Source organism: Neophocaena asiaeorientalis, unplaced genomic scaffold (assembly GCF_003031525.2).
Source record: "Neophocaena asiaeorientalis asiaeorientalis breed wild unplaced genomic scaffold, Neophocaena_asiaeorientalis_V1.1 scaffold142, whole genome shotgun sequence".
Classification (NCBI taxonomy): Eukaryota; Metazoa; Chordata; class Mammalia; order Artiodactyla; family Phocoenidae; genus Neophocaena; species Neophocaena asiaeorientalis.
Genome location: NW_020174563.1, coordinates 2,021,850 through 2,041,366, shown reverse-complemented (window position 1 = coordinate 2,041,366; position 19,517 = coordinate 2,021,850). Strand labels below are relative to the sequence as shown.

Genomic DNA, 19,517 nt, shown 5'->3' with positions numbered 1-19,517 from the left:
CGGCGGCGCCCCTGCAGGACGCGGAGCTGGCCCTCGCCGGCATCAACATGCTGCTCAACAACGGCTTTAGGGAGTCGGACCAGCTTTTCAAACAATACAGGTGACTGACGCGCCTCGCTCCCCCGCCCGACACGCGCCCCTCGGGGCCGGCTCGCGCGCTTCCCTTTGCGGCCCGTCCCAGAAGCCCCCTCCCCCTCCCGTCGGTCAGTGATCCTTTGCCCTGTCGCCTTTCCCCGTGTCTTGTCCCTCTGCCTGAGCTGCAGCCGGCGCCTTGCCACATCTCCCCTTCCGCCTCCACCCCTGCTCCGTGGTCCTTTCCCTCCGCGGGACTTGCCGCGTGTCTTCCCGGCTCCTGCTCTCTTCCCTCACTTTCTCTCGGCCTCGCCCTCCAAGAGGGGCGTCCGGTGTTTGTCCGATTCTCTCTCATGGGTCGCCTCCCCCGCCGCCGGCTCTGGAGCCCGTTGGCTTTGAGACTTGGGACCGGATGCGATTTGAGGCAGCCGCGAGCCCGGGACTTGCAGGGTTGTGACTCCGACTAGCGTGCTGCCTTTGTGACACGGACCGCACGAGCCATCGTGCCTGTTTCTTGTGCCTCGCGTTACTTTGCATCGTTGTGCATTGCAAACGCTTTCCTTGTTTGAAAACAGATATGTATAACTGCCTGGCCGTGCAGGAATTAAAAAAAAAAAAAAAAGAATCAGCCGAACTCTTACTCATCTCTCTCTGCCTTTCTTCTGAAACTCAGTCCCCAAAATGAGTTGCTAATGCCTTTCAAGCGAGCGAATTTATGATGGATTTCTCTAACTTTAAAGGTAGAAGAAAATGGAGGGATTCTAAATATACGGGAGAGTGGGAGGAAGCACACGTGTGTTCAGTTAATTTTTTATTCTTTTTAAAAATGAAGCAAAAGAACTAAAACCTGGTTGCTTTCTCGTGGGTGTGGGAGGAGCCTTCAATTTCTTTGGGGAGCAGAAGCATCCGCTTTCTGGTTTAGGAAGCAAGTTTGTAATTTGTCCTTCTAGTGTTGACAAGACTCAAGGATGTTGATTAGCAGCTTCCCTGTAAATGTTTAAGGGCCAATTGCTGCATTTCTTTAGAGCCGGTGGTTTGGTAGGAATTAGAGGACCAAACCAAATGTGCAGCTGTGATTGAGAGCCACAGTCTGTGAGCAAATGAGGGACGGTGGGATACAGACGCCTGAAGTTTTCAGACTTAAAAGAATGGTGGTTTCTTCCGGTGGGAGCTTCCACATGCTTAATGGCAAAGCAAGTATCTCACAACTATAAACTTTTCACGGAGACATTTTACTTTTAAATCAGTTTTTTAAAAAAATCTGCAAATGGAAACTTCTTAGCTTTATTCAGAACATTTTATTTTTAAAGCATTCAGTCTGATTTCAAGCCAGAGTTTCATCAAGGATTTCCAGAGGATAGATTTAAAAGACTCGTTCGTCTCACAGTGTCTCCTGTAGCTTATTTTAGCCATCTGAGAATGTATTTCATGAAAAAAAGTTTCACTTACTGTGCTTTGACTCTTTAAAGACATGGGCATTTATGTTGTATCAGAGAGGAGTGGAGAAAGTCTGAGTCAAGTTTATTTTCTTCAGTTGCTGATCAAGACACGGTGCTTGCATATTTCATCACTTCTTGCCTTGAAATGTTCTGTTACTTATTTTAATGATCTTCTTTTCCCTCTAAACTGCTTTAACGTACTTAAATTACTACGTCATGCTTCCCATATATTGAAAGGCATGAACTAAGTCATTTTGCCTCATCTAGACACCTCTGTATGCACTGTTGGTAGAGGGCAAATTTTGAGCATTAGGAAAGCTCTTCTCACAGCAAGGGCGGAAAGATACACCTTGAAAGTGTTTCTCTGTGGGCACTGGGGCTGAGGGGAGGGGGAGGGGTCTGGGGTGAGGGGCTTATGCTGGATAGCTAGGAGTTGTAGCTGTCTGCTTATATTTTGAAATGGGAACCGAGGATAAAAGAACAAGATACTGTAGTATGTCTTCTCTGCTAAGCACAGTGCCAGGCACATTCCCTTATATTCTCACTATTCCACTGACAACAAAAGAGAGAGGTGTATTTCATCATGACAGTGTTGTAACGAGGCACTCAAGTCTCCGTGTTTAGCGTGGCCCAGGACACAAGCCCTGGTTCTAAATCCAGGGCTCTTTTCTTTAAACCATTCCTGCCTGTCCTGCCTAATTGATTATATTTTGTAATTTGCCCTGTGACCTTGTTTTCCAGCAACTTAAACTTTTTTTTAGGAGTGGATAGTGGTAGCATTAATCCTATCAGCTGTCCGGCAACCAGGGTGGCCATCCTGGTTGTCCACTTTTCGTAGCTGCTGACTTTGGTTTCTCAATTTGCTTTCTTGCCTATAAAATGGGAATCGCGCACACCTGTAGGGTGGTGGTTAGTATTAAAAGAATTCACGGTAGCTGGCACCGCGTAAGCGCTCAATAAACACTAGCTTTTGTGCCTGGTGTCTTCCTCACTACTCTTGTTCTTTCTTCTTGATGGCATAGTTTGAACAGAAGACACAATGTCCCGAATGCAGGTAGCCTTTCTATTTAAAGTTAGCCTCACATAATGTGTTTGATAAGACTTGGGTCCTATTATGCATTGGGATACTTATACTTCTCTTGCAGTTCCAGAGTCAAATGACCAGCTGGAAAACCCAGCAGTGACTTCGTAAGTGTTTGAGGAACACCTCTAGCTCAGTTTCTCTACAGAAGATAGAACAATTAGATGATCTCTTTTCTTAGGATTCTTTTGTCACCACCCTTCCCATTGTAGTAAAAATTCCAGAATCCTATCATTAGTTTAACAGTAGAAACGTTTTGTGCCTAGTGTAACAATAACACTTTAAGAAACTTAAAGCAAGAAGGTCACTTTCTCTTGCCACCTTACTGGGATTATAAAAGTTTCCCCAACAGCTACGTAATGAGAAATGGTTACTTGGCCATTCTGAATTTGTGGAAAGCCGGGATTGTATAATTCAGATATTGTACATATAGGAGTTAAAAATACATGCACAGTAGAGGCTTTCTTTTGAGATATGAGACTCCGTAGTTGGGATTTCAAAATGTAGCTGCCACTTCCAGCAGTAGTTGGGATTTCAAAATGTAGCTGCCACTTCCGTTGTAACTATAGTAGTAGTGTAACTACTGCTGCCTGTTGATGCTCAGCCCCCATCATGCACTGGGAGATGTGTTCCCAGAGGTTGGGGTACAGTGGTGCTGCTTTAAGCCCAAGGATATACCTTTGTAAGTTCGTGATCCTGACCATCTGAAATCACATTCCTCGTGTTGGTCGGGGTGGGGGGGTGCTCAGTGCTCTCATTCAGCAGTGTTCACTCCATCTCCCACACACATACACACTCTCACTGTTAACGACGTTCATGTGTGTGACACACACTCAGACCTGTAGGTACTCAGGCTCGTGATAAAAGATAGGCTGTGGTTATGTGCACGAGACAGGCACTACTAGGTTTTTAGGTGTTGAGGTGCAGGTTAAGATTGGCCGGTGGGGAGGCTGGGAGACGTAGCCTGTAGGACTGGAGAGAAGGAATGTGTAGCCCAGCTTGAAGGAAAATTTTCCAGAGGAACTGTTGCTGAGCGCCATGATGAGGTGAAAGTGAGTAAGTTGAAGGAGAAAGAGTTGGGGTGGGGGAGGGGAGGGAGGAGAACGTTAGCGGAGGTGGGTGGAAATGGAACTCTAGGAGAGGAGGTGTGAAATGGCTTCTGGAGAAGGGGGGTGAGAGCTGCCAGCTTATTAGTGTTATATGATTGTCACGTTGGATGGTTTTTCTACACTTGATTTTTCTCAGATCCGCTGGTTGATCCATGTTTGCTGGGAGTCAGCTCTGCCTTTCAGGGTGTTTAGTTAACTCATGCTCTCCGATGACCGTCATCCTTCACAGTGTGGCCGTCACATCTGTAATTAACACCTGGCTCCTTGGGCCTCAGGATCCTAATGTCACCATCTTTTTCTCTTTTTGGCTTGAGATACTACTTTTTTAATGGAAGGACTAGTAGAGGTGAAACACACTGAACTCTGAGGAGAACAGAAGACATTTGGAGCTCCTGGCCCAAAGAGCTTTGTGGTTCTTATTTCATAGGTGTGGCATTTCCTGTCTCTCCTCCCCTTCAGGTCACCATCTCCATCTGCTTTAACTGACCCTAAAACATCTGCTTTGTTTACCTCTGCCAACATGACTACGACTTTCTGGCTGTAGATATTATTAAAAAGCCCCGTTTGGTCATCGTCAACTCAAACAAAAAGCATGTAATGGTTAAAAGTGAATGATCACTGATGATAAATATGCATGAATGAGGCCTTGATATAGAATTAGGGCATAGTCGGTATTACGAATTGTGATGTTTTTCTTTTCCACTTTATTTTAAAGTATAAAAATGGCAAAAATGTATTAAAAACAAAAAGCAAGAAAAATTCACGGTAACGTGTATGTTTAAAATGAATGTATGGATCCTAAATTGTTTAACACAGTTTATGGTACATATGACCAAGCAGTATGACACGTGGCCTTATTTGTGAGCGTGTTGATCGTGGAGCCAGTCTTACCATAGAGATGGCTCAGTATAATCCAGGGATTGCAGACTAGGCCCCATGGGCCAAATCTGGCTGGCTGCTTTTGTAAATAAAGTTTTATTGGGACACAGCCAGACTTGCTTATTTATGTATCTTCTCTGTGAATAGCTATGCAGAGCCTACAGCCTGCAAAGCCTAAAATATTTACTCTCCAGCCCCTTACAGAAAGAGTTTGATGACCCCTGGTACAAACCGTAGTTCTCCCTGGAAAAACTCAAAAGGCTTTTGTAACTGAGCCAGTAGGCGTCGGAGCCTCTTGTGTGCCCAGCACTGTGTCAGATGCTCTGGACGCCAGGGAGAGCTTGCGGGCTGCCCTTGTTTCCTGCATGATCTGGCTGCTCCCAGAGCCCGGGTGCCTGGGCCTCGCTGCCAGAGTCCCTGGCGAGTCCATAGGTGCAGAAATGCAGGAAGAGGAGAAGCCCGGGAAAGCGGGAAATGGTGTAGGGAACTGGCGGCACGGAGGAGACTCAGCTGCTGCCCTTTTCCATCCTCCTCAACTCAGCAGTGTGTTTGGAAAAAGGCTGATTTTTTTCCCCCCAACTATTGCACTGTCTGAAAAGATCCCAATTAAAGATTCATTTGGCTTAATTGGAATTTTTTTTAAAAAACTGCAGCCGCCTGTAGGATAACGGGAGAGTTTATATAGGAAATTGTCAGAAAAAAGTGACCACCTGTACCGCGGGGGTGGGATGGCTTGAGGTGCTCTTTCCTCTCTTTACACGGAACACCCTGTGGACCCCCAAACACACCATTGTGTTTCAGGGCTTAGACACAGACTAAGTTTGCACAGACTTTTTTAGCTCCTGAAATCCCATTTTTCACACCCCAGTCTCCTTTGCCAGGGTCACCCTCCTACTTACCCAGCAACAGTGGGGCGGGGGGTGGGGCGGAATTTGAAGAGGCCCATGCTGAGGACTCCAGGAGAGGAGAGAGGATAAGAGAAGCACAGAAAGTAGACGGCTGTTATTTCAAAACTTGGTTTAGCACCGCCTCTGCCCCGTGCAAGGGGCTGGGGTTACTCGGGGAGGAACTCGTCTCCGTCTTAGACTTTTCCCTCCACCTACTCCGTCCCTTACATTTGCAGTACGCTGTTCAGCTGGTCACAGAGGTCCGGTTTGGGATTGAATAGGTCTTTGTGGGCTAACCTGAGGATCTAGTCACCACTTGAAGCCTTGTTATTCGGAGAAATGCATCCCAGTTTCTGAACAAGTGACTTTGCACGCGTGTTTTTTGAGGTACAGTTGTCATGCAACACCCTAGTTTCAGGTGTGCAACGTGATGATGTGATGTTTGTATATATTGTGCGGTGATCAGCACAATAAGTCTAGTTAGCATTTGTCACCACACGTAGTTACAGACACATGTTCTAGAAAGCGGTTCGTAAATTTGCTGTCTAGATGTGCGTGAGTGACTTCTGACGTCTGATTTGAAGACGGACACTGGGTTCTTCTTTGTGTGTAAAGGTGGTTGCTGGTTGACCGTCTCCGCCCTTTTCCCCCTAAGCTAAGGTTGCTTTCTCCATCTCTTCCTTCTTGCTCAAGAATTTCAGAACACAAGAAATAGATATACAACAGGGAGTTACTCTTGTCTTATAGGAAAACGGTCCGTTATGATGGAGAAAGCCCTTAGAGAAGGTCCACCGTGTGCAGGACACAAAGGTGAGAAGTGTGTCCCTGCTTCGGGCAGGCATTGCTCACTTAGTACCTCTAAATCTGCTGCAGAAAGAGTCACTTTAACACTCAGTCTTATCCGAGCCGTAATATCTGTGAAATCACTGGTTTAGGTAACTTATTTTTCCTAATGATGCATCAAAAATAAACACGTAATGGTAAATACTAGGTGGTACTTTCTCTGTGCCAGGCCACACATCAGCACTCCCCGTGTGTTAATGCTCACTTTATCCTCCCCGCAGCTCTGTGAGGGGTGCTCTTGTCACCTCCCTCTTACAGGGGGCTGGGGGGAAGCGCAGTGACATTGGATGACCTGCCCAAGGTTTCACAGTAAGTGGGAGAGCTGGCTTTGAACCCAGGGTGTGCGGCTGCAGAGCCTGAGTGTTTAACCACAGCACTACGCTACCTCGCTTCTGTAGCTCTTACACTATGAGAAGTTTACCTGTGTGCTGCTAATGTCATTTTGGGGTTAGTTTCCCCAGAAATCTGCAAACCACACTCTGATACCCACAGGCGATCTGATAAACCACCAGAGAGGCCTGTCCGTGGGGAGTGTGTCACCCGAGCTTTAGATGCTCTGTGGCTCCCAGCTGGCCTCAGGATGAAGTCCGAGGTCTTGGCTTGGCATAGGGTGTGCTCTCATCTGTCCTGTCTGCTTCCCTGCCTCCCTCCCGCCTCTTTCTAGGTCCTTTCCAAGTTAGTCATGCTGGAGACTTTTGTGTTATCTAACTAGTTCTGACTGGTCATTCAAGACACAGCTCAGATTTCCATGAGAGGTGGTGGCGCTCCTGCAGCATCCTTCCGCCGCTTTATCCAGCACCGTGATGTATGGGCATCGTTTACACGGCTGCCTGTCTGGGCGAGAGGGCCGAGGTGGGTAGACTTCTCGTCGGGTGGTCCTGACCTTCCTGAGGTTGCTGCGGTAATGTGGGGTCCAAGAGGTTTTATAGGCATGTCAGCTCCCCTTTATTTGCGTGTGCAGCCCAGGGGTAGTGCCCTTCAGGAGCCTTGATTCCTCAGACCCCTCCTGCATTCTCAGGTGCAGTGGACGTGTCTGGACCCAGTGGAGGGGCTCCAAGCACCCCCTGAACTGATGCTCAGCTTCTCATACGCAGGTGGCAGGACTCCTCTCTGGCTCTTCAGCCTCTTCCCTTTGGTGCATCCAGGCTGCCCAGTGCATAGTGTGGGGTGATGGGGAGCAGAGCTGCCGCCAAGCACATGCCAGTCTTGACCGGTGCCATCAAAGGGAAATCGGAGGCTCTGATGAGGTCTCCTGCTTCTGAAGTGGCCATGCGTCTCAGCTGCACCTGGCCTTCCTCCACCGCATGTTGTTTCTGGTCAGAGGCCTACCCTCACTGGCCAGCCCTTCCACTGCTCCCATCAGCCTCCCCCAGCGCTCTGCGTTACCCCGGATGGTGGCGGCATGACATGCTGGTGTTACTTGCCTCTCTGGCAGGAGAAGGCAGGAGTCTAGCTTCTCGACTCCACAATCCCTGTCCTGAATTTCAGGAAGAACTGGTCTCTGGAAGAACTTTGAGGTTGGGAGGGGAAGCTTTCCAGATGGATGGCTCTCGACTCTCTCAAATCTAATGCCCTTTCTTTATAACAGATATAATATTGTGTAATTCCCTTTCTGTGATCCTAAAATGAAACTGACAGATGAAATGACCTGCCCACACGTATAATGTCTAAAAGTCAGTAGAATGCCCAAATAGTATCATAAAGGAGAAGTAAAAAGAAATTCATAACACAAAATTACATGTATTTCAAAATGTAAATGCTCAGCACACCTTCATCAGAAGATGAACTAGTTAGGTGCTTGCACCTGTGTACAATGAATAAATTTGGATTTAAGAGATGATCAGAAGCCATTCCGTAGGAGAAAAAGGAGAGAGTAGATACATTTGACATAAAAGAGGTAACAGACGACACTTCTTTGTCTCTTAAGAGAAAACCGGGGAACAGCCTTAAGCGAAGTAGCATGATATGCCAAGGCAAACCATGGACTGTTGACGTGGAGAAAATGAGGAAGCATTTTTTGCAATGAACCTGGCTGCCTGTGTCAGGTTATTGTCAGCATAATTAATTCACAGCGTTAGGACCTGGGATGTGTGCTGACAAAGTGTCTCAGAAAACAGATCTCCCATCTTTAAATCCCTCCCCAAACCCAGTACTTTGGAGACCAAAGCCCTTAATAGATTTCTAGGATTAGAGGATGAATTGGAAAAAGTTTATAGGGAAGTTAGGGTAGGGTGGGAGGTGTGTCACCCTGAGGACAGTATCAGAGTAAGGTAGAAAAATAAGAAACCCCAAGTAAATAAATTCTCTGTGCAGTTCTCCTGATACAAATTTCAGTGTGCTACCGATTCTTAATAGATGGCAAAAATGAAATTTATTAATGAAAATCCTTGGTATCCAGTATTTCATGGATCTTTAATAACTTGGCTTTAAATATATGTAAAGGAGTTTTCAGCATCCCTTTGAAATTCTGGCATGTGATAGCTGCAGGCGCGGGCTGGTGTAGCTGTGGTGTGTTGGCAGCTCAGATGCCGCAAGCAGTGTGGCTGTTACATGGTTTTCTACAGTTGTGAACAGATCTTGAGAAAGGGTATATTTAAACAAGGACAGAATGATTTTGTGCTTGTAAGTCAATGGCGGTGGATTTTAGAACTAAATAATGGAAAGACCTTCAGAGGTTGTGTGGGACATGGGGTGATACTTGGGACTTTCTTGTACATTGAGGACGTCTGGGGTCCTTGGCCCATTCTGCTGCCGTCATTGTGTTACCCCAAAATGGCCGCCACAGATTTCCAGAACACCTCCATTGAGAGGTACTAGGCTTGAGGTGTAGGGCTCAAGACCAGGTTCAGTCTCCGCAGCTGAAATCCTGGGCCCGCTGGGAGCAGCAGGAAGGGGAGGCAAGCCCGGGCTGGCAGGGCTGCTGCAGAGGGTACGTGCTGGAGGAGGCAGTGCCCCCGGTGTGTCTGTGACCCTGGGTGCGAGGGCAGAGCGCACCGCGGGGTTCCTCCAGTGTTGGCCTCACCGGTTGCTGCCTCTGAACGCCAGCGTTTCCAGGTCACACACGGCTGCTTCTAGGGCTCTTAGAGCTCCAGGAAGGGATGTCAGTGCAGGTTCTTCTGTTCCTCCAGGGGGATGGAGAACCACTGGGGTCCCTTCCCTTCTTTATTCTCATTGCGGAGCCAGCATGCAGGACCTGTGTCTTTCCAGCCGCAGCCACGCCATCAACTGCATCCCACAGTACGTGTTAGCTCAACCTGTCTTTTACATGCTTGATTGCACCATTGTATTCCTTCTGAGTGGAGCTTTTCTAGGACGTGAATCTGAGCACGATGCGTCTCTTTCTGGGTTCCCATGGTTAATAAGCATTATTTGCTGTTCTTCCCACTTTGGCCTCCTTATCGAGATAGACGCCTTTTGCTTTGGAAGTCACTTCCTCGCCTCATGGCTACAGCAGCCCTTCTTCAGGTTTTACTTCCATGATGTAAGTCATTCACCAGATAAACAGATTTTTAAATGTTTGTATCACTTTATCTCTGTCAAGTAAAATTTTTGGTACTATTCTAAGTGGACAGAAAATGAGGGAAAATGATATTTTGTATTCAAATCCAAGTTGAATTTACTAAATGACAGAAATTTGGGTTTTGAGGGGCAATTGGATTAAATGGAAATCCATGCTGCATGGCTGCTTTGGGACGGCTTCCAGGATGAGTCACTGTCAAGGCTTCAAGTGCTTTTACCCCCTTCATTTTGAATAGTGAATTGCAAAATCTCTAGTTATGTGTTGTCAGCTCATCTCTGGAGCAAAAAGGAACTTGATATCTTTGTGTCTTGTAAATCATGCTCACCCTCAACTTTATTGGGGTCTAAAGTAAAGAATCACGTTGCATCCATCAGTTGCATACTTATCTGATGTTGTGACTCTTGAACTACCCAAGGCGAAATGGGGCTGGCTTTTGTAGGACTGCAGTTGTTGGAGAAATTGGTTGTCTCCTGGACAATAGCAAGGTTTGCAACAACTTAATTGCTCAGAAAAGAACAAGAGTTTATATCTGGAATGCCATTTGCTTCAGCTCTCAACCACGGGCATCCACAAGTTTTTCGGTCTTTGTGTATTGATGATTGGTGAGACACTCATTACCTTGAATTACTAAAATTACACATTGAGCTGGAAATTACTCCTCTTGAAATATCACAGGGAGAAAAAGGAGGGAAGGGCCATGGGAGAGTGGAAACAGCTGTCTGAAGTAGTTTAGCCAAGTGTCAGGACCTGCTGTGGTGAAATTCCAGTGTATTCTTGTTCTGGAGCAATTACCAATGTAAAAATAGCAGCAAATGACAGAATGGTTTGAGTGGTTTTTGTATCCCTTCTGTGGCATCTTGGATCAGAGCTGGGCTCATGAGAGAGGGTAGTTGAGGCTAACTTGAAATTGTGAGCTTTTCTCTTGATAGAAGAATGTTGTTTTATCTCAGAGTAAAACAAAACCTCATCAAGGAGCTATTCAGTTCAAGTCTAAGTTTATAGTTAAGGAAGCTTATGAATAATGAACTAAACCCAAATGAAATTTTCCTGCTCTATGCTCCACTGAAAACTAAAGGAAAAAGTAGGTGCTTTGGTGAGAGACACTTTCTTATGAAGTTCAGAGTTGTTAACTGAGCACTAGTTTACTAAAATTTTATTATGAAGAATAAGTTTCTAGTTTCACTTTGAAAATGCCTTTTTAACGGAAAAATAGAGAAATCTCCTAAAATTTCTAAGTGATTATCTAAGATAACTTAGTGTTTGAATTCCTTGTCTAGACAGCCGAGTGTGTTTAATCCTCAAAGTGTTCATGCAGTTTGTGGATTATTTCCACACATAATAAAAGGACCCTGTGATAATTTAAAGATGAGAAAATTAATGAAAGCACAATTTTGTTACTTAAAACAATAAGCCTTTTTGGACAGGTGATTGGAAAGGCTTTTTAGCTAGTTGATAATATTTAGTTTGGAGGATCTCTTTTTAAATTGTTTATCGATGCTGGTTCCATCTGCTGTTAATGTAGAAGGGAGATGATTGAGTTGATTATCTATTTGTATGATTTAAGATAGAGAAGGAACTAAATACTGATGAGTTAGGAAGATATTTGATACACGTTAATGACACAATTAGAAAAACTGTAGAAAAAATTGACTTTATTTAGCCTGATGAGTTATTTTCAGAATACATCAGTAACTCTAAATGAGCATCAGGCTTTAGCAATAAACGAATACGAATTAGCAAAGCTAGAGAGGAATCAGAATAAAGTAAGAAGTGTTACAGTCACATAGTCACACAGCAGACTTGGTCTTTGCTTGCATTACTGATCAGGCAGAGAACGGCAGTGAATGGTAATCAAGCGGGTGATCAGTGCTTACCGTCAATACACGCTGTGATTCGTGAATTTTACCCTTAATCCCGGTTCTCTCAGCAGCGCTGAGGATAAGTATTACCACTGTCACTTTGCTTGGGACAAAACGAAGTCTTACTGCACCCAAGTTAAAAAGATTTTGAGCGGGAGATCTGGCCCCAACCCCAGAGCGTATGCTGTTTCTCCTGCTTCCTCTGAAAAGAACTCTGTTGTTGTGCTGCTTGGCATCACCCAGCAGTCTTGCAGGTCCCTTCTTTAGCCTCATGGTCTCCTGCACATCTGCTCTTCTGATGTTCCCAAGCTCCATGGGTGGCACCACTTGCAACAAGGTTATAGACTCCAGAAGTCTTGGAGGTCCTCTAGGCACCTCTCTTCCTCACCTTCTGTGTCTGCCAGTTTTCCTTCCTGAGTATCTCTTGAGTCCATTCACTTCTCTTCACCACCACCTCGTCCAAGCCACCGCTCCTTGGACAATTGCAGAGCCCAGCTGGCTTCCTCTTTTCCTCTCTGTCCCTCCTCCACCCCCACCAGAATGATCTTTTTGTGTCTAATTATATTGCCTCTGCTAAGAGCCCTTTCATGGCCTCAGTGGTAGGCTGAAAAATGGTCCTCCAAAAGATATCCATATCTTAATCCCTGGAACCCACTGAGTGTTAACTTAGATGGCCACGAAAAGGGTCTTTGCAGGCGTGATTAAGTGAAAGATTTTGAGATGGGAAGATTATCCTTGATTATTTGGGTGGATAGCCAATCCTCCTGGATTGGATAGATGCAGTCGCACATATCCTTGTAAGAGGGAGGCAGAGGGAGATTTTACACGCATAGAGAAGACTGCTCTGAAAACATGAAAACAGAGCAGAGAGAAGAAATTTGAAGACATTAGCCATGAAGATTGGAGTGGTGGCAGCCACAAGCCCAGGAATGCAGGCAGTCCCCAGAAGCTGGAGTAGTCAACGCATGGATTCTCCCTAAAGCCTCGAGAGGGAGCCCAGCCCTGCCCACACCTTGATTTCAGCCCAGGGAAACTGTTCTCGGACTTCTGGCCTCCAGAACTGGGAGAGAAAAGATTTCTATTGTTTTATGCCACTAAGTTTGTGACAATTTATTGCAGCAGTCCCAGGAAATTAAAATAACCTCCTCCTACTCTCAGGATCAGGACAGCATCTCTGTGGTATGGCTTGGCCCTGCCTCGTTTGGCCCTTGACCATTTACTGCTTAATCCTTTTTTTCTTATATTTTAAAATAATTTCACTGTGTTGCTTCTAGGCTCGGGCTGTACAAAGCCAAAGAAACTCATGCTACAAAATAGGCTTATAGCTCCTCTTTTCATATGGTGGTTTATGTAAAAATGGAAAAGTAAAATAGCTTTAAATTGACAATGATTTTCATTTTAACAAGCTTTAGAATCGATATTAACCTTCATTTAAAACGTCAACACTTTGATCAGTCATGTCACTCTGTAGCCTTATGTTGCATGGCTGTGCCCTTCCCTTACTCTGACTTCTAGTCACTCTGACTTCTTTCAGATTCTTGAACATTCGCTAAGAATCACGTTCCTTTCCTCTGGGCTTCTTACCTCAGTTTGTAATTATACACATACAGCACTTGCTTTGCTTGGTTCTAATATGCATGGATTTCAGTTACCAGAGGTTAGTTAAATAACCAGTACCCCCCAAAACACGGTTCACATTTCAGTTTCACCTGTGTGTGTACTGTGAGTAACTATGCACAAGCTGCTAGCTCTTCAGCCCACAGATCACCACGGATGTAACAGATGCACATCATCATCAGTGGCCAGTCCCATCACTTGTTTCAGAGTCTGCCTGTCATTGAGCACTGCACATCCCTTATTCAGTTCCCACACAGACAGCAGAGTATATTGTTGTTGCCTCTTGGTCTCATAGTGATAAACCCACATGACATTTTACAAAAACGGCTGTTTGAAAGAGGGATTTGACCAACGAAGATGAAAGTGCAGCAGAGAAAAAGGTGATCATGCTGGAAAGGAAGTTTGAATCAAATACGAATGGAGTTATAGAAGGAATAGCTAACCTGGGATTGTTGTCTCTGCCATTGAGACTCCCACGGGTGCCCAGTGGAGGTGAGCTTATCAACACAAAGGAGGAGAGTGGTTGTAAGGGAAAAGATGAGGATGTCCCAGAGGAGGTGATGAATGTAAAACTTCACATTAAAGGCATCTCAGAAATACTTCACAACGTTGAAGGCACAGAGGCTACAATGTTGGAAGCTGATCCAGACTTGGTAAGAAAGAGGACAGTTCACCGAGGCGTAGTAGCAAAAATACTCCCTCTGCATCATGAGTTATATGACAAAAAGAAAGCAAGTGCTGTTCAAACACTCTTGATACATATTTTACAGAGAAGTAAAACACTTTAATGCTCAGTGTTTCTGAGCATTAAATGTTTTCAATTACACGCTACTAAGTGAATGTAAATTTTCCTATTTTTAACTTTCCTATACATTTATAACTGATAGTAAGTTTTTAAGGTTTAGAAAATTTTCAATTGTGAAATATACATAAGATAAAATTACCATTTTTAACTATTTTTAAGAGTATCGTTCAGTGGCATTAAGCAGGATTACATTGTTGTGCAGCTGTTACCATCATCCATCTCCAGAACTTAATCTTTCCAACCTGAAATTTGTACCCATTAAACTCTTCACTTCCTCCTCTCCTCAGTCCCTGGCAATCACCCTTCCATTTTATTTCCCTGGATTTGATGATTCTAGGAACCTCATATACGTGGAATCATAAGTATTTGTCCTTTCGTGGCTGGCGTATTCACTTAGCATGTCTTTAAAGTTTCATCCATGATATAAAATGTGTTAGAATTTCCTTCCTTTTTAAGGCAGAATTGTGTGTGTGTCTGTATCACATTTTGTTTATCCATTCATCCATCGTCAAAGGACACTTGGGTTGCTTCCATGTTTTAGCTATTGTGAATAATGCTGCTATGAGCATGGGTATACGTGTCTCTTTGAGACCTTGTGTTCAACTTTGGGAGGTATATACCCAGAGTGGAATTGCTGGATCATAGGATAATTCTACTTCTAATTTTTTGAGCAACTATCATACCGTTTTCCATAGAGGTGACACCATTTTGCATTCTCATCAACAGTGCACAAGGGTTCCAATTTCTCCACATCCTTGCCAACACTTACTATTTTTTTCTAACTTTTTTTCATTAGCCATCCTAATGGGTGTAAAGTGATATCTCATTGTGGTTTTGATTTTTATTTCCCTAATGATTAGTGATGTTGAGCATCTTTTCATGTGATTATTGGCCATTTGTATATATTTTGTGGAGCAGTCTCTATTCATATCTTCTGCCATTTAAAAAAAATCTTTAAAATTTTTATTTTATATCGGAGCATAGTTGATTAACAATGTGTTACTTTCAGGTGTACAGCAAAGTGATTCAGTTATACATATTGTACGCGGGCCTCCCACCGCTGTGGCCTCTCCTGCTGTGGAGCACAGGCTCCAGAAGCACAGACTCAGCACCCATGGCTCAGGGGCCTAGCCGCCCTCTGCGGCATGTGGGATCCTCCCGGACCGGGGCACGAACCCGCATCCCCTGCATTGGCAGGCGGACTCCCAACCACTGCGCCACCAGGGAAGCCCCTGGTTATCTTTTTTAAATATAGTAGTGTGTACGTGTCAATCCCAAACTCCCAGTCTATCCCTCCCACCACTCATCCCTCCTAGTAACCATAGGTTCGTTCTCTAAGTCTGTGAGTCTGTTTTGTAAATAAGTTCATTTGTATAATTTTTTTTTTAGATTCCACATGTAAGCGATACCATATGATATTTGTCTTCCTCTGTCTGACTTCACTTAGTATGATAATCTCCAGGTCCATCTGTGTTGCTGCAAATGGCATTATTTCATTCTTTTTTATGGCTGATTAATAGTCCATTGTATATATGTACCACATCTTCTTTATCCATTCCTCTGTTGATGGGTATTTAGGTTACTTCCATGTCTTGGCTATTGTAAACAGTGCTTCAGTGAACATTGGAGTGCATGTATCCTTTTGAACCATGTTTTTCTCTGGCTATATGCCCAGGAGTGAGATTACTTGATCATATGGTAGCTCTGTTTTTATTTTCTTAAGGAACCTCCATACTGTTCTCCATATGGCTGTTAGCAGTTTACATTCCCACAACAGTCTTGGAGGGTTCCCTTTTCTCCACACCCTTTCCAGCGTTTATTGTTTGTAGACTTCTTTTTGTGTGTGTGGTATGCGGGCCTCTCACTGTTGTGGCCTCTCCCGTTGCGGAGCACAGGCTCCAGACATGCAGGCTCAGCGGCCATGGCTCACGGGCCCCGCCGCTCCGCGGCATGTGGGATCTTCCCAGACCGGGGCACGAACCTGTGTCCCCTGCATTGGCAGGCAGACTCTCAACCACTGCGCCACCAGGGAAGCCCTGTTTGTAGACTTTGATGATGGCCCTTCTGACTGGTGTGAGATGATATCTCATTGTAGTTTTGATTTGCATTTCTCTAATAATTAGCAATGTTGAGCATCTTTTCATCTGTCTCTTGGCCATCTGTATGTCTTCTGTGGAGAAAGGTCTATTTAGATCTTCTCCCCATTTTTTGATTGGGTTTTTTTTTCGATAATGAGCTACATGAGCTGTTTGTAAATTTTGTAGACTAATCTCAGTCTCATCATTTGCAAATATTTTCTCCCATTCTGTGGGAGCTTTTGTTGTGCAAAAGCTTTTGAGTTTAATTAGGTCCCATTTGTTTATTTTTGTTTTTATTTCCATTACTCTAAGAGACAGCTTGAAAAAGATATTACTGTGATGTCTTTTATGTCATAGAGTGTTCTGCCTATGTTTTCCTCTAAGAGTTTTATATTATCTGTTCTTACATTTAGTCCTTTAATCCATCTTGAGTTTATTTTTGTGTATGGTGTTAGGGAGTGTTCTAATTTCATGTTTTTTACATGTGGCTGTCCAGTTTTCTCAGCACCACTTATTGAAGAGACTGTCTTTTCTCCATTGTATAGTTTTGGCCTCTGTTGTCGTAGACTTACTGACCATAGGTGCATGGGTTTATTTCTGGGCTTTGTGTCCTGTTCCACTGATTTATATTTCTGTTTTTGTGCCAGGACCATACTATCTTGATTACTGTAGCTTTGTAGTATAGTCTGAAGTCAGGGAGTCTGATTCCTCCAGCGCTGTTTTTCTTTCTCAAGATTGCTTTGGCTATTCACGGTCTTTTGTGTCTCCATACAAGTTTGAAGAGTTTTTGTTCTAGTTCTGTGAAAAATGCCATTGGTAGTTTGATAGGGATTGCATTGAATCTGTAGATTACCTTGGGTAGTATAGTTATTTTGACAATATTGATTCTTCCAATCCAAGAGCATGGTATATCTTTTCATCTGTTTCTGTCATCTGTGATTTCTTTTGTCAGTGTCTTATAATAAATTTTCTGAACATAGGTCTTTTGTTCCTTCAGTAGGTTTATTCCTAGGTATTTTATTCTTTTTGATGTGATGGTAAATGAGATTGTTTCTTTAATTTCTCTTTCTGATCTTTCATTGTTAGTGTATAGAAGTGAAACAGATTTCTGTGTATTAATTGTGTATCTTGCAAGTTTACCAAATTCATTGATGAGCTCTAGTAGTTTTCTGTTAGCATCTTTAGGATTTTCTGTGTATAGTATCATGTCATCTGCAAACAGAGGCAGTTTTACTTCTTCTTTTCCTATTTGGATTCCTTTTATTTCTTTTTTGTCTCTGATTGCCATGGCTAGGACTTCCAAAACTATGTTGAATAAAAGTGGTAAGAGTGGACATCCTTGTCTTGTTCCTGATCTTAGAGGAAATACTTTCAACTTTTCACTATTGTTTGTTCTTTCTCTGGTTGATGTTAGCTGTAGGCTTGTCATATATGGGCTTTATTATGTTGAAGCATGTTCCCTCTATGCCCATTTTCTGGTGAGTTTTTATCATAAATGGGTGTTGAGTTTTGTCAAAAGCTTTTTCTGTATCTATTGAGATGATCATATGGTTTTTATTCAGTTTGTTGATGTGGTGTATCACTCTGATTGATTTGTGGATATTGAAAAATCCTAGCATCCCTGGGATAAATACCACTTGATCATGGTGTATGATCCTTTTAATGTATTGTTGGATTCATATTGCTAGTATTTTGTTGAGGATTTTTGCATCTGTGTTCATCGGTGATACTGGTCTGTAATTCATCTGTGTTCATCGGGTCTGTAATTTTCTTTTTTTGTGGTATCTTTGTCTGGTTTTGGTATCAGGGTGATGGTGGCCGCATAGAATGAGTTTGGGAGTATTCCTTCCCCTGCAGTTTTTTGCAATAATTTCAGAAGGATAGGTGTTAACTCTTCTCTAAATGCTTGATAGAATTTGCCTGTGAAGCCATCTTGTCCTGGACTTCTGTTTGTTGGAAGTTTTTAATCACATTTTCAATTTCAGTACTTGTGATTGGTCTGTTCATATTTTCTGTTTCTTCCTGGTTCATTCTTGGGAAATTGTACCTTTCTAAGAATTTGTCCATTTCTTCCAGGTTGTCCATTTTATTAGCATAGAATTGCTTGAGATAGTCATAGTTATATGTTGCTCATCACAGTCTCTTATGATGCTTTGTATTTCTGTGGTGTCTGTTGAAACTTCTCCTTTTTCATTTCTAGTTTTATTGATATGAGCCCTCTCCCTTGTTTTCTTGATGAGTCTCACTAAAGGTTTATCAATTTTATCTTTTCAAAGAAACACCTTTTAGTTTCATTGGTGTTTTCTATTTTCTTCGTTTCTGTTTCATGTATTTCTGCTCTGATCTTTACGATTTATTTCTTTCTACTACCTTGGGTTTTGTTTGTTCTTTCTCTGGTTGCTTTAGGTGTAAGGTTAGGTTGTTTATTTGAGATTTTTATTTCCTGAGGTAAGATTGTATTGCTATAAACTTCCCTCTTAGAACTGCTTTTGCTGCATCCCATAGGTTTTGGATAGTCGTGCTTTTGTTTTCATTTGTCTCTATGTATTTTTTGATTTCCTCTTTGATTTCTTCAATGATCTGTTGGTTGTTTAGTAGCATATTGTTTAGCCTCCACGTCTTTGTGTTTTTTACAGTTTTTTTTCTTGTAGTTGATTTCTGGTCTCATAGTATTGTGGTTGGAAAAGATGACTGATAGGATTTCAGTTTTCTTAAGTTTACCAGGGCTCACTTTGTGGCCCAGCATGTGTTCAGCCCTGGAGAATGTTCCACGTGCACCTGAGAAGAATGTATTCTGCTGCTTTTGGATGGAATGCTCTATAAATATCAGTTAAGTCCATCTAGTCTAATGTGTCATTTCAGGCCTGTGTTTCCTTATCGATCTTCTGTCTGGATGATCTGTCCATTGGTGAAAGTGGGGTGTTAGTCCCCCACTATTATTGTGTTACTGTCAGTTTCTCCTTTTATGGTTGTTAGTATTTGCTTTATATATTGGGGTACTCCTATGTTGGGTGCATATGTATTTACAATTGTTATTATCTTTTTCTTGGATTGATCCCTTGATCATCATGTAGTGTCCTTCTTTGTCTCTTGTAATAGTCTATTTTATCTGAGTATTGCTACTCCAGCTTTTTTTTTTTGCGTTACGCTGGCCCCTTACTGTTGTGGCCTCTCCCGTCGCGGAGCACAGGCTCTGGACGCGCAGACTCAGTGGCCATGGCGCACGGGCCTAGCCGCTCGCATGTGGGATCTTCCCGGACTGGGGCATGAACCCATGTCCCCTGCATTGGCAGGGGGGCTCTCAACCACTGTGCCACCAGGGAAGCCC

The 19,517-nt window shown here is 43.5% G+C and overlaps 1 protein-coding gene across 2 annotated transcripts in view; it reads left to right on the top strand.

The window, feature by feature from the left end:
* Positions 1–6: 6 nt before the first annotated feature.
* Positions 7–19,517, top strand: part of TTC39C (tetratricopeptide repeat domain 39C) — a 103,223-nt gene continuing 83,712 nt past the window's right edge. For both annotated transcript variants that reach the window (XM_024757916.1, XM_024757915.1), the window contains exon 1: positions 7–100. In XM_024757916.1, coding sequence (XP_024613684.1) covers positions 48–100 — 53 coding nt within the window. In that variant the 5' untranslated portion in view covers positions 7–47. The remainder of the gene's footprint in view (positions 101–19,517) is intronic.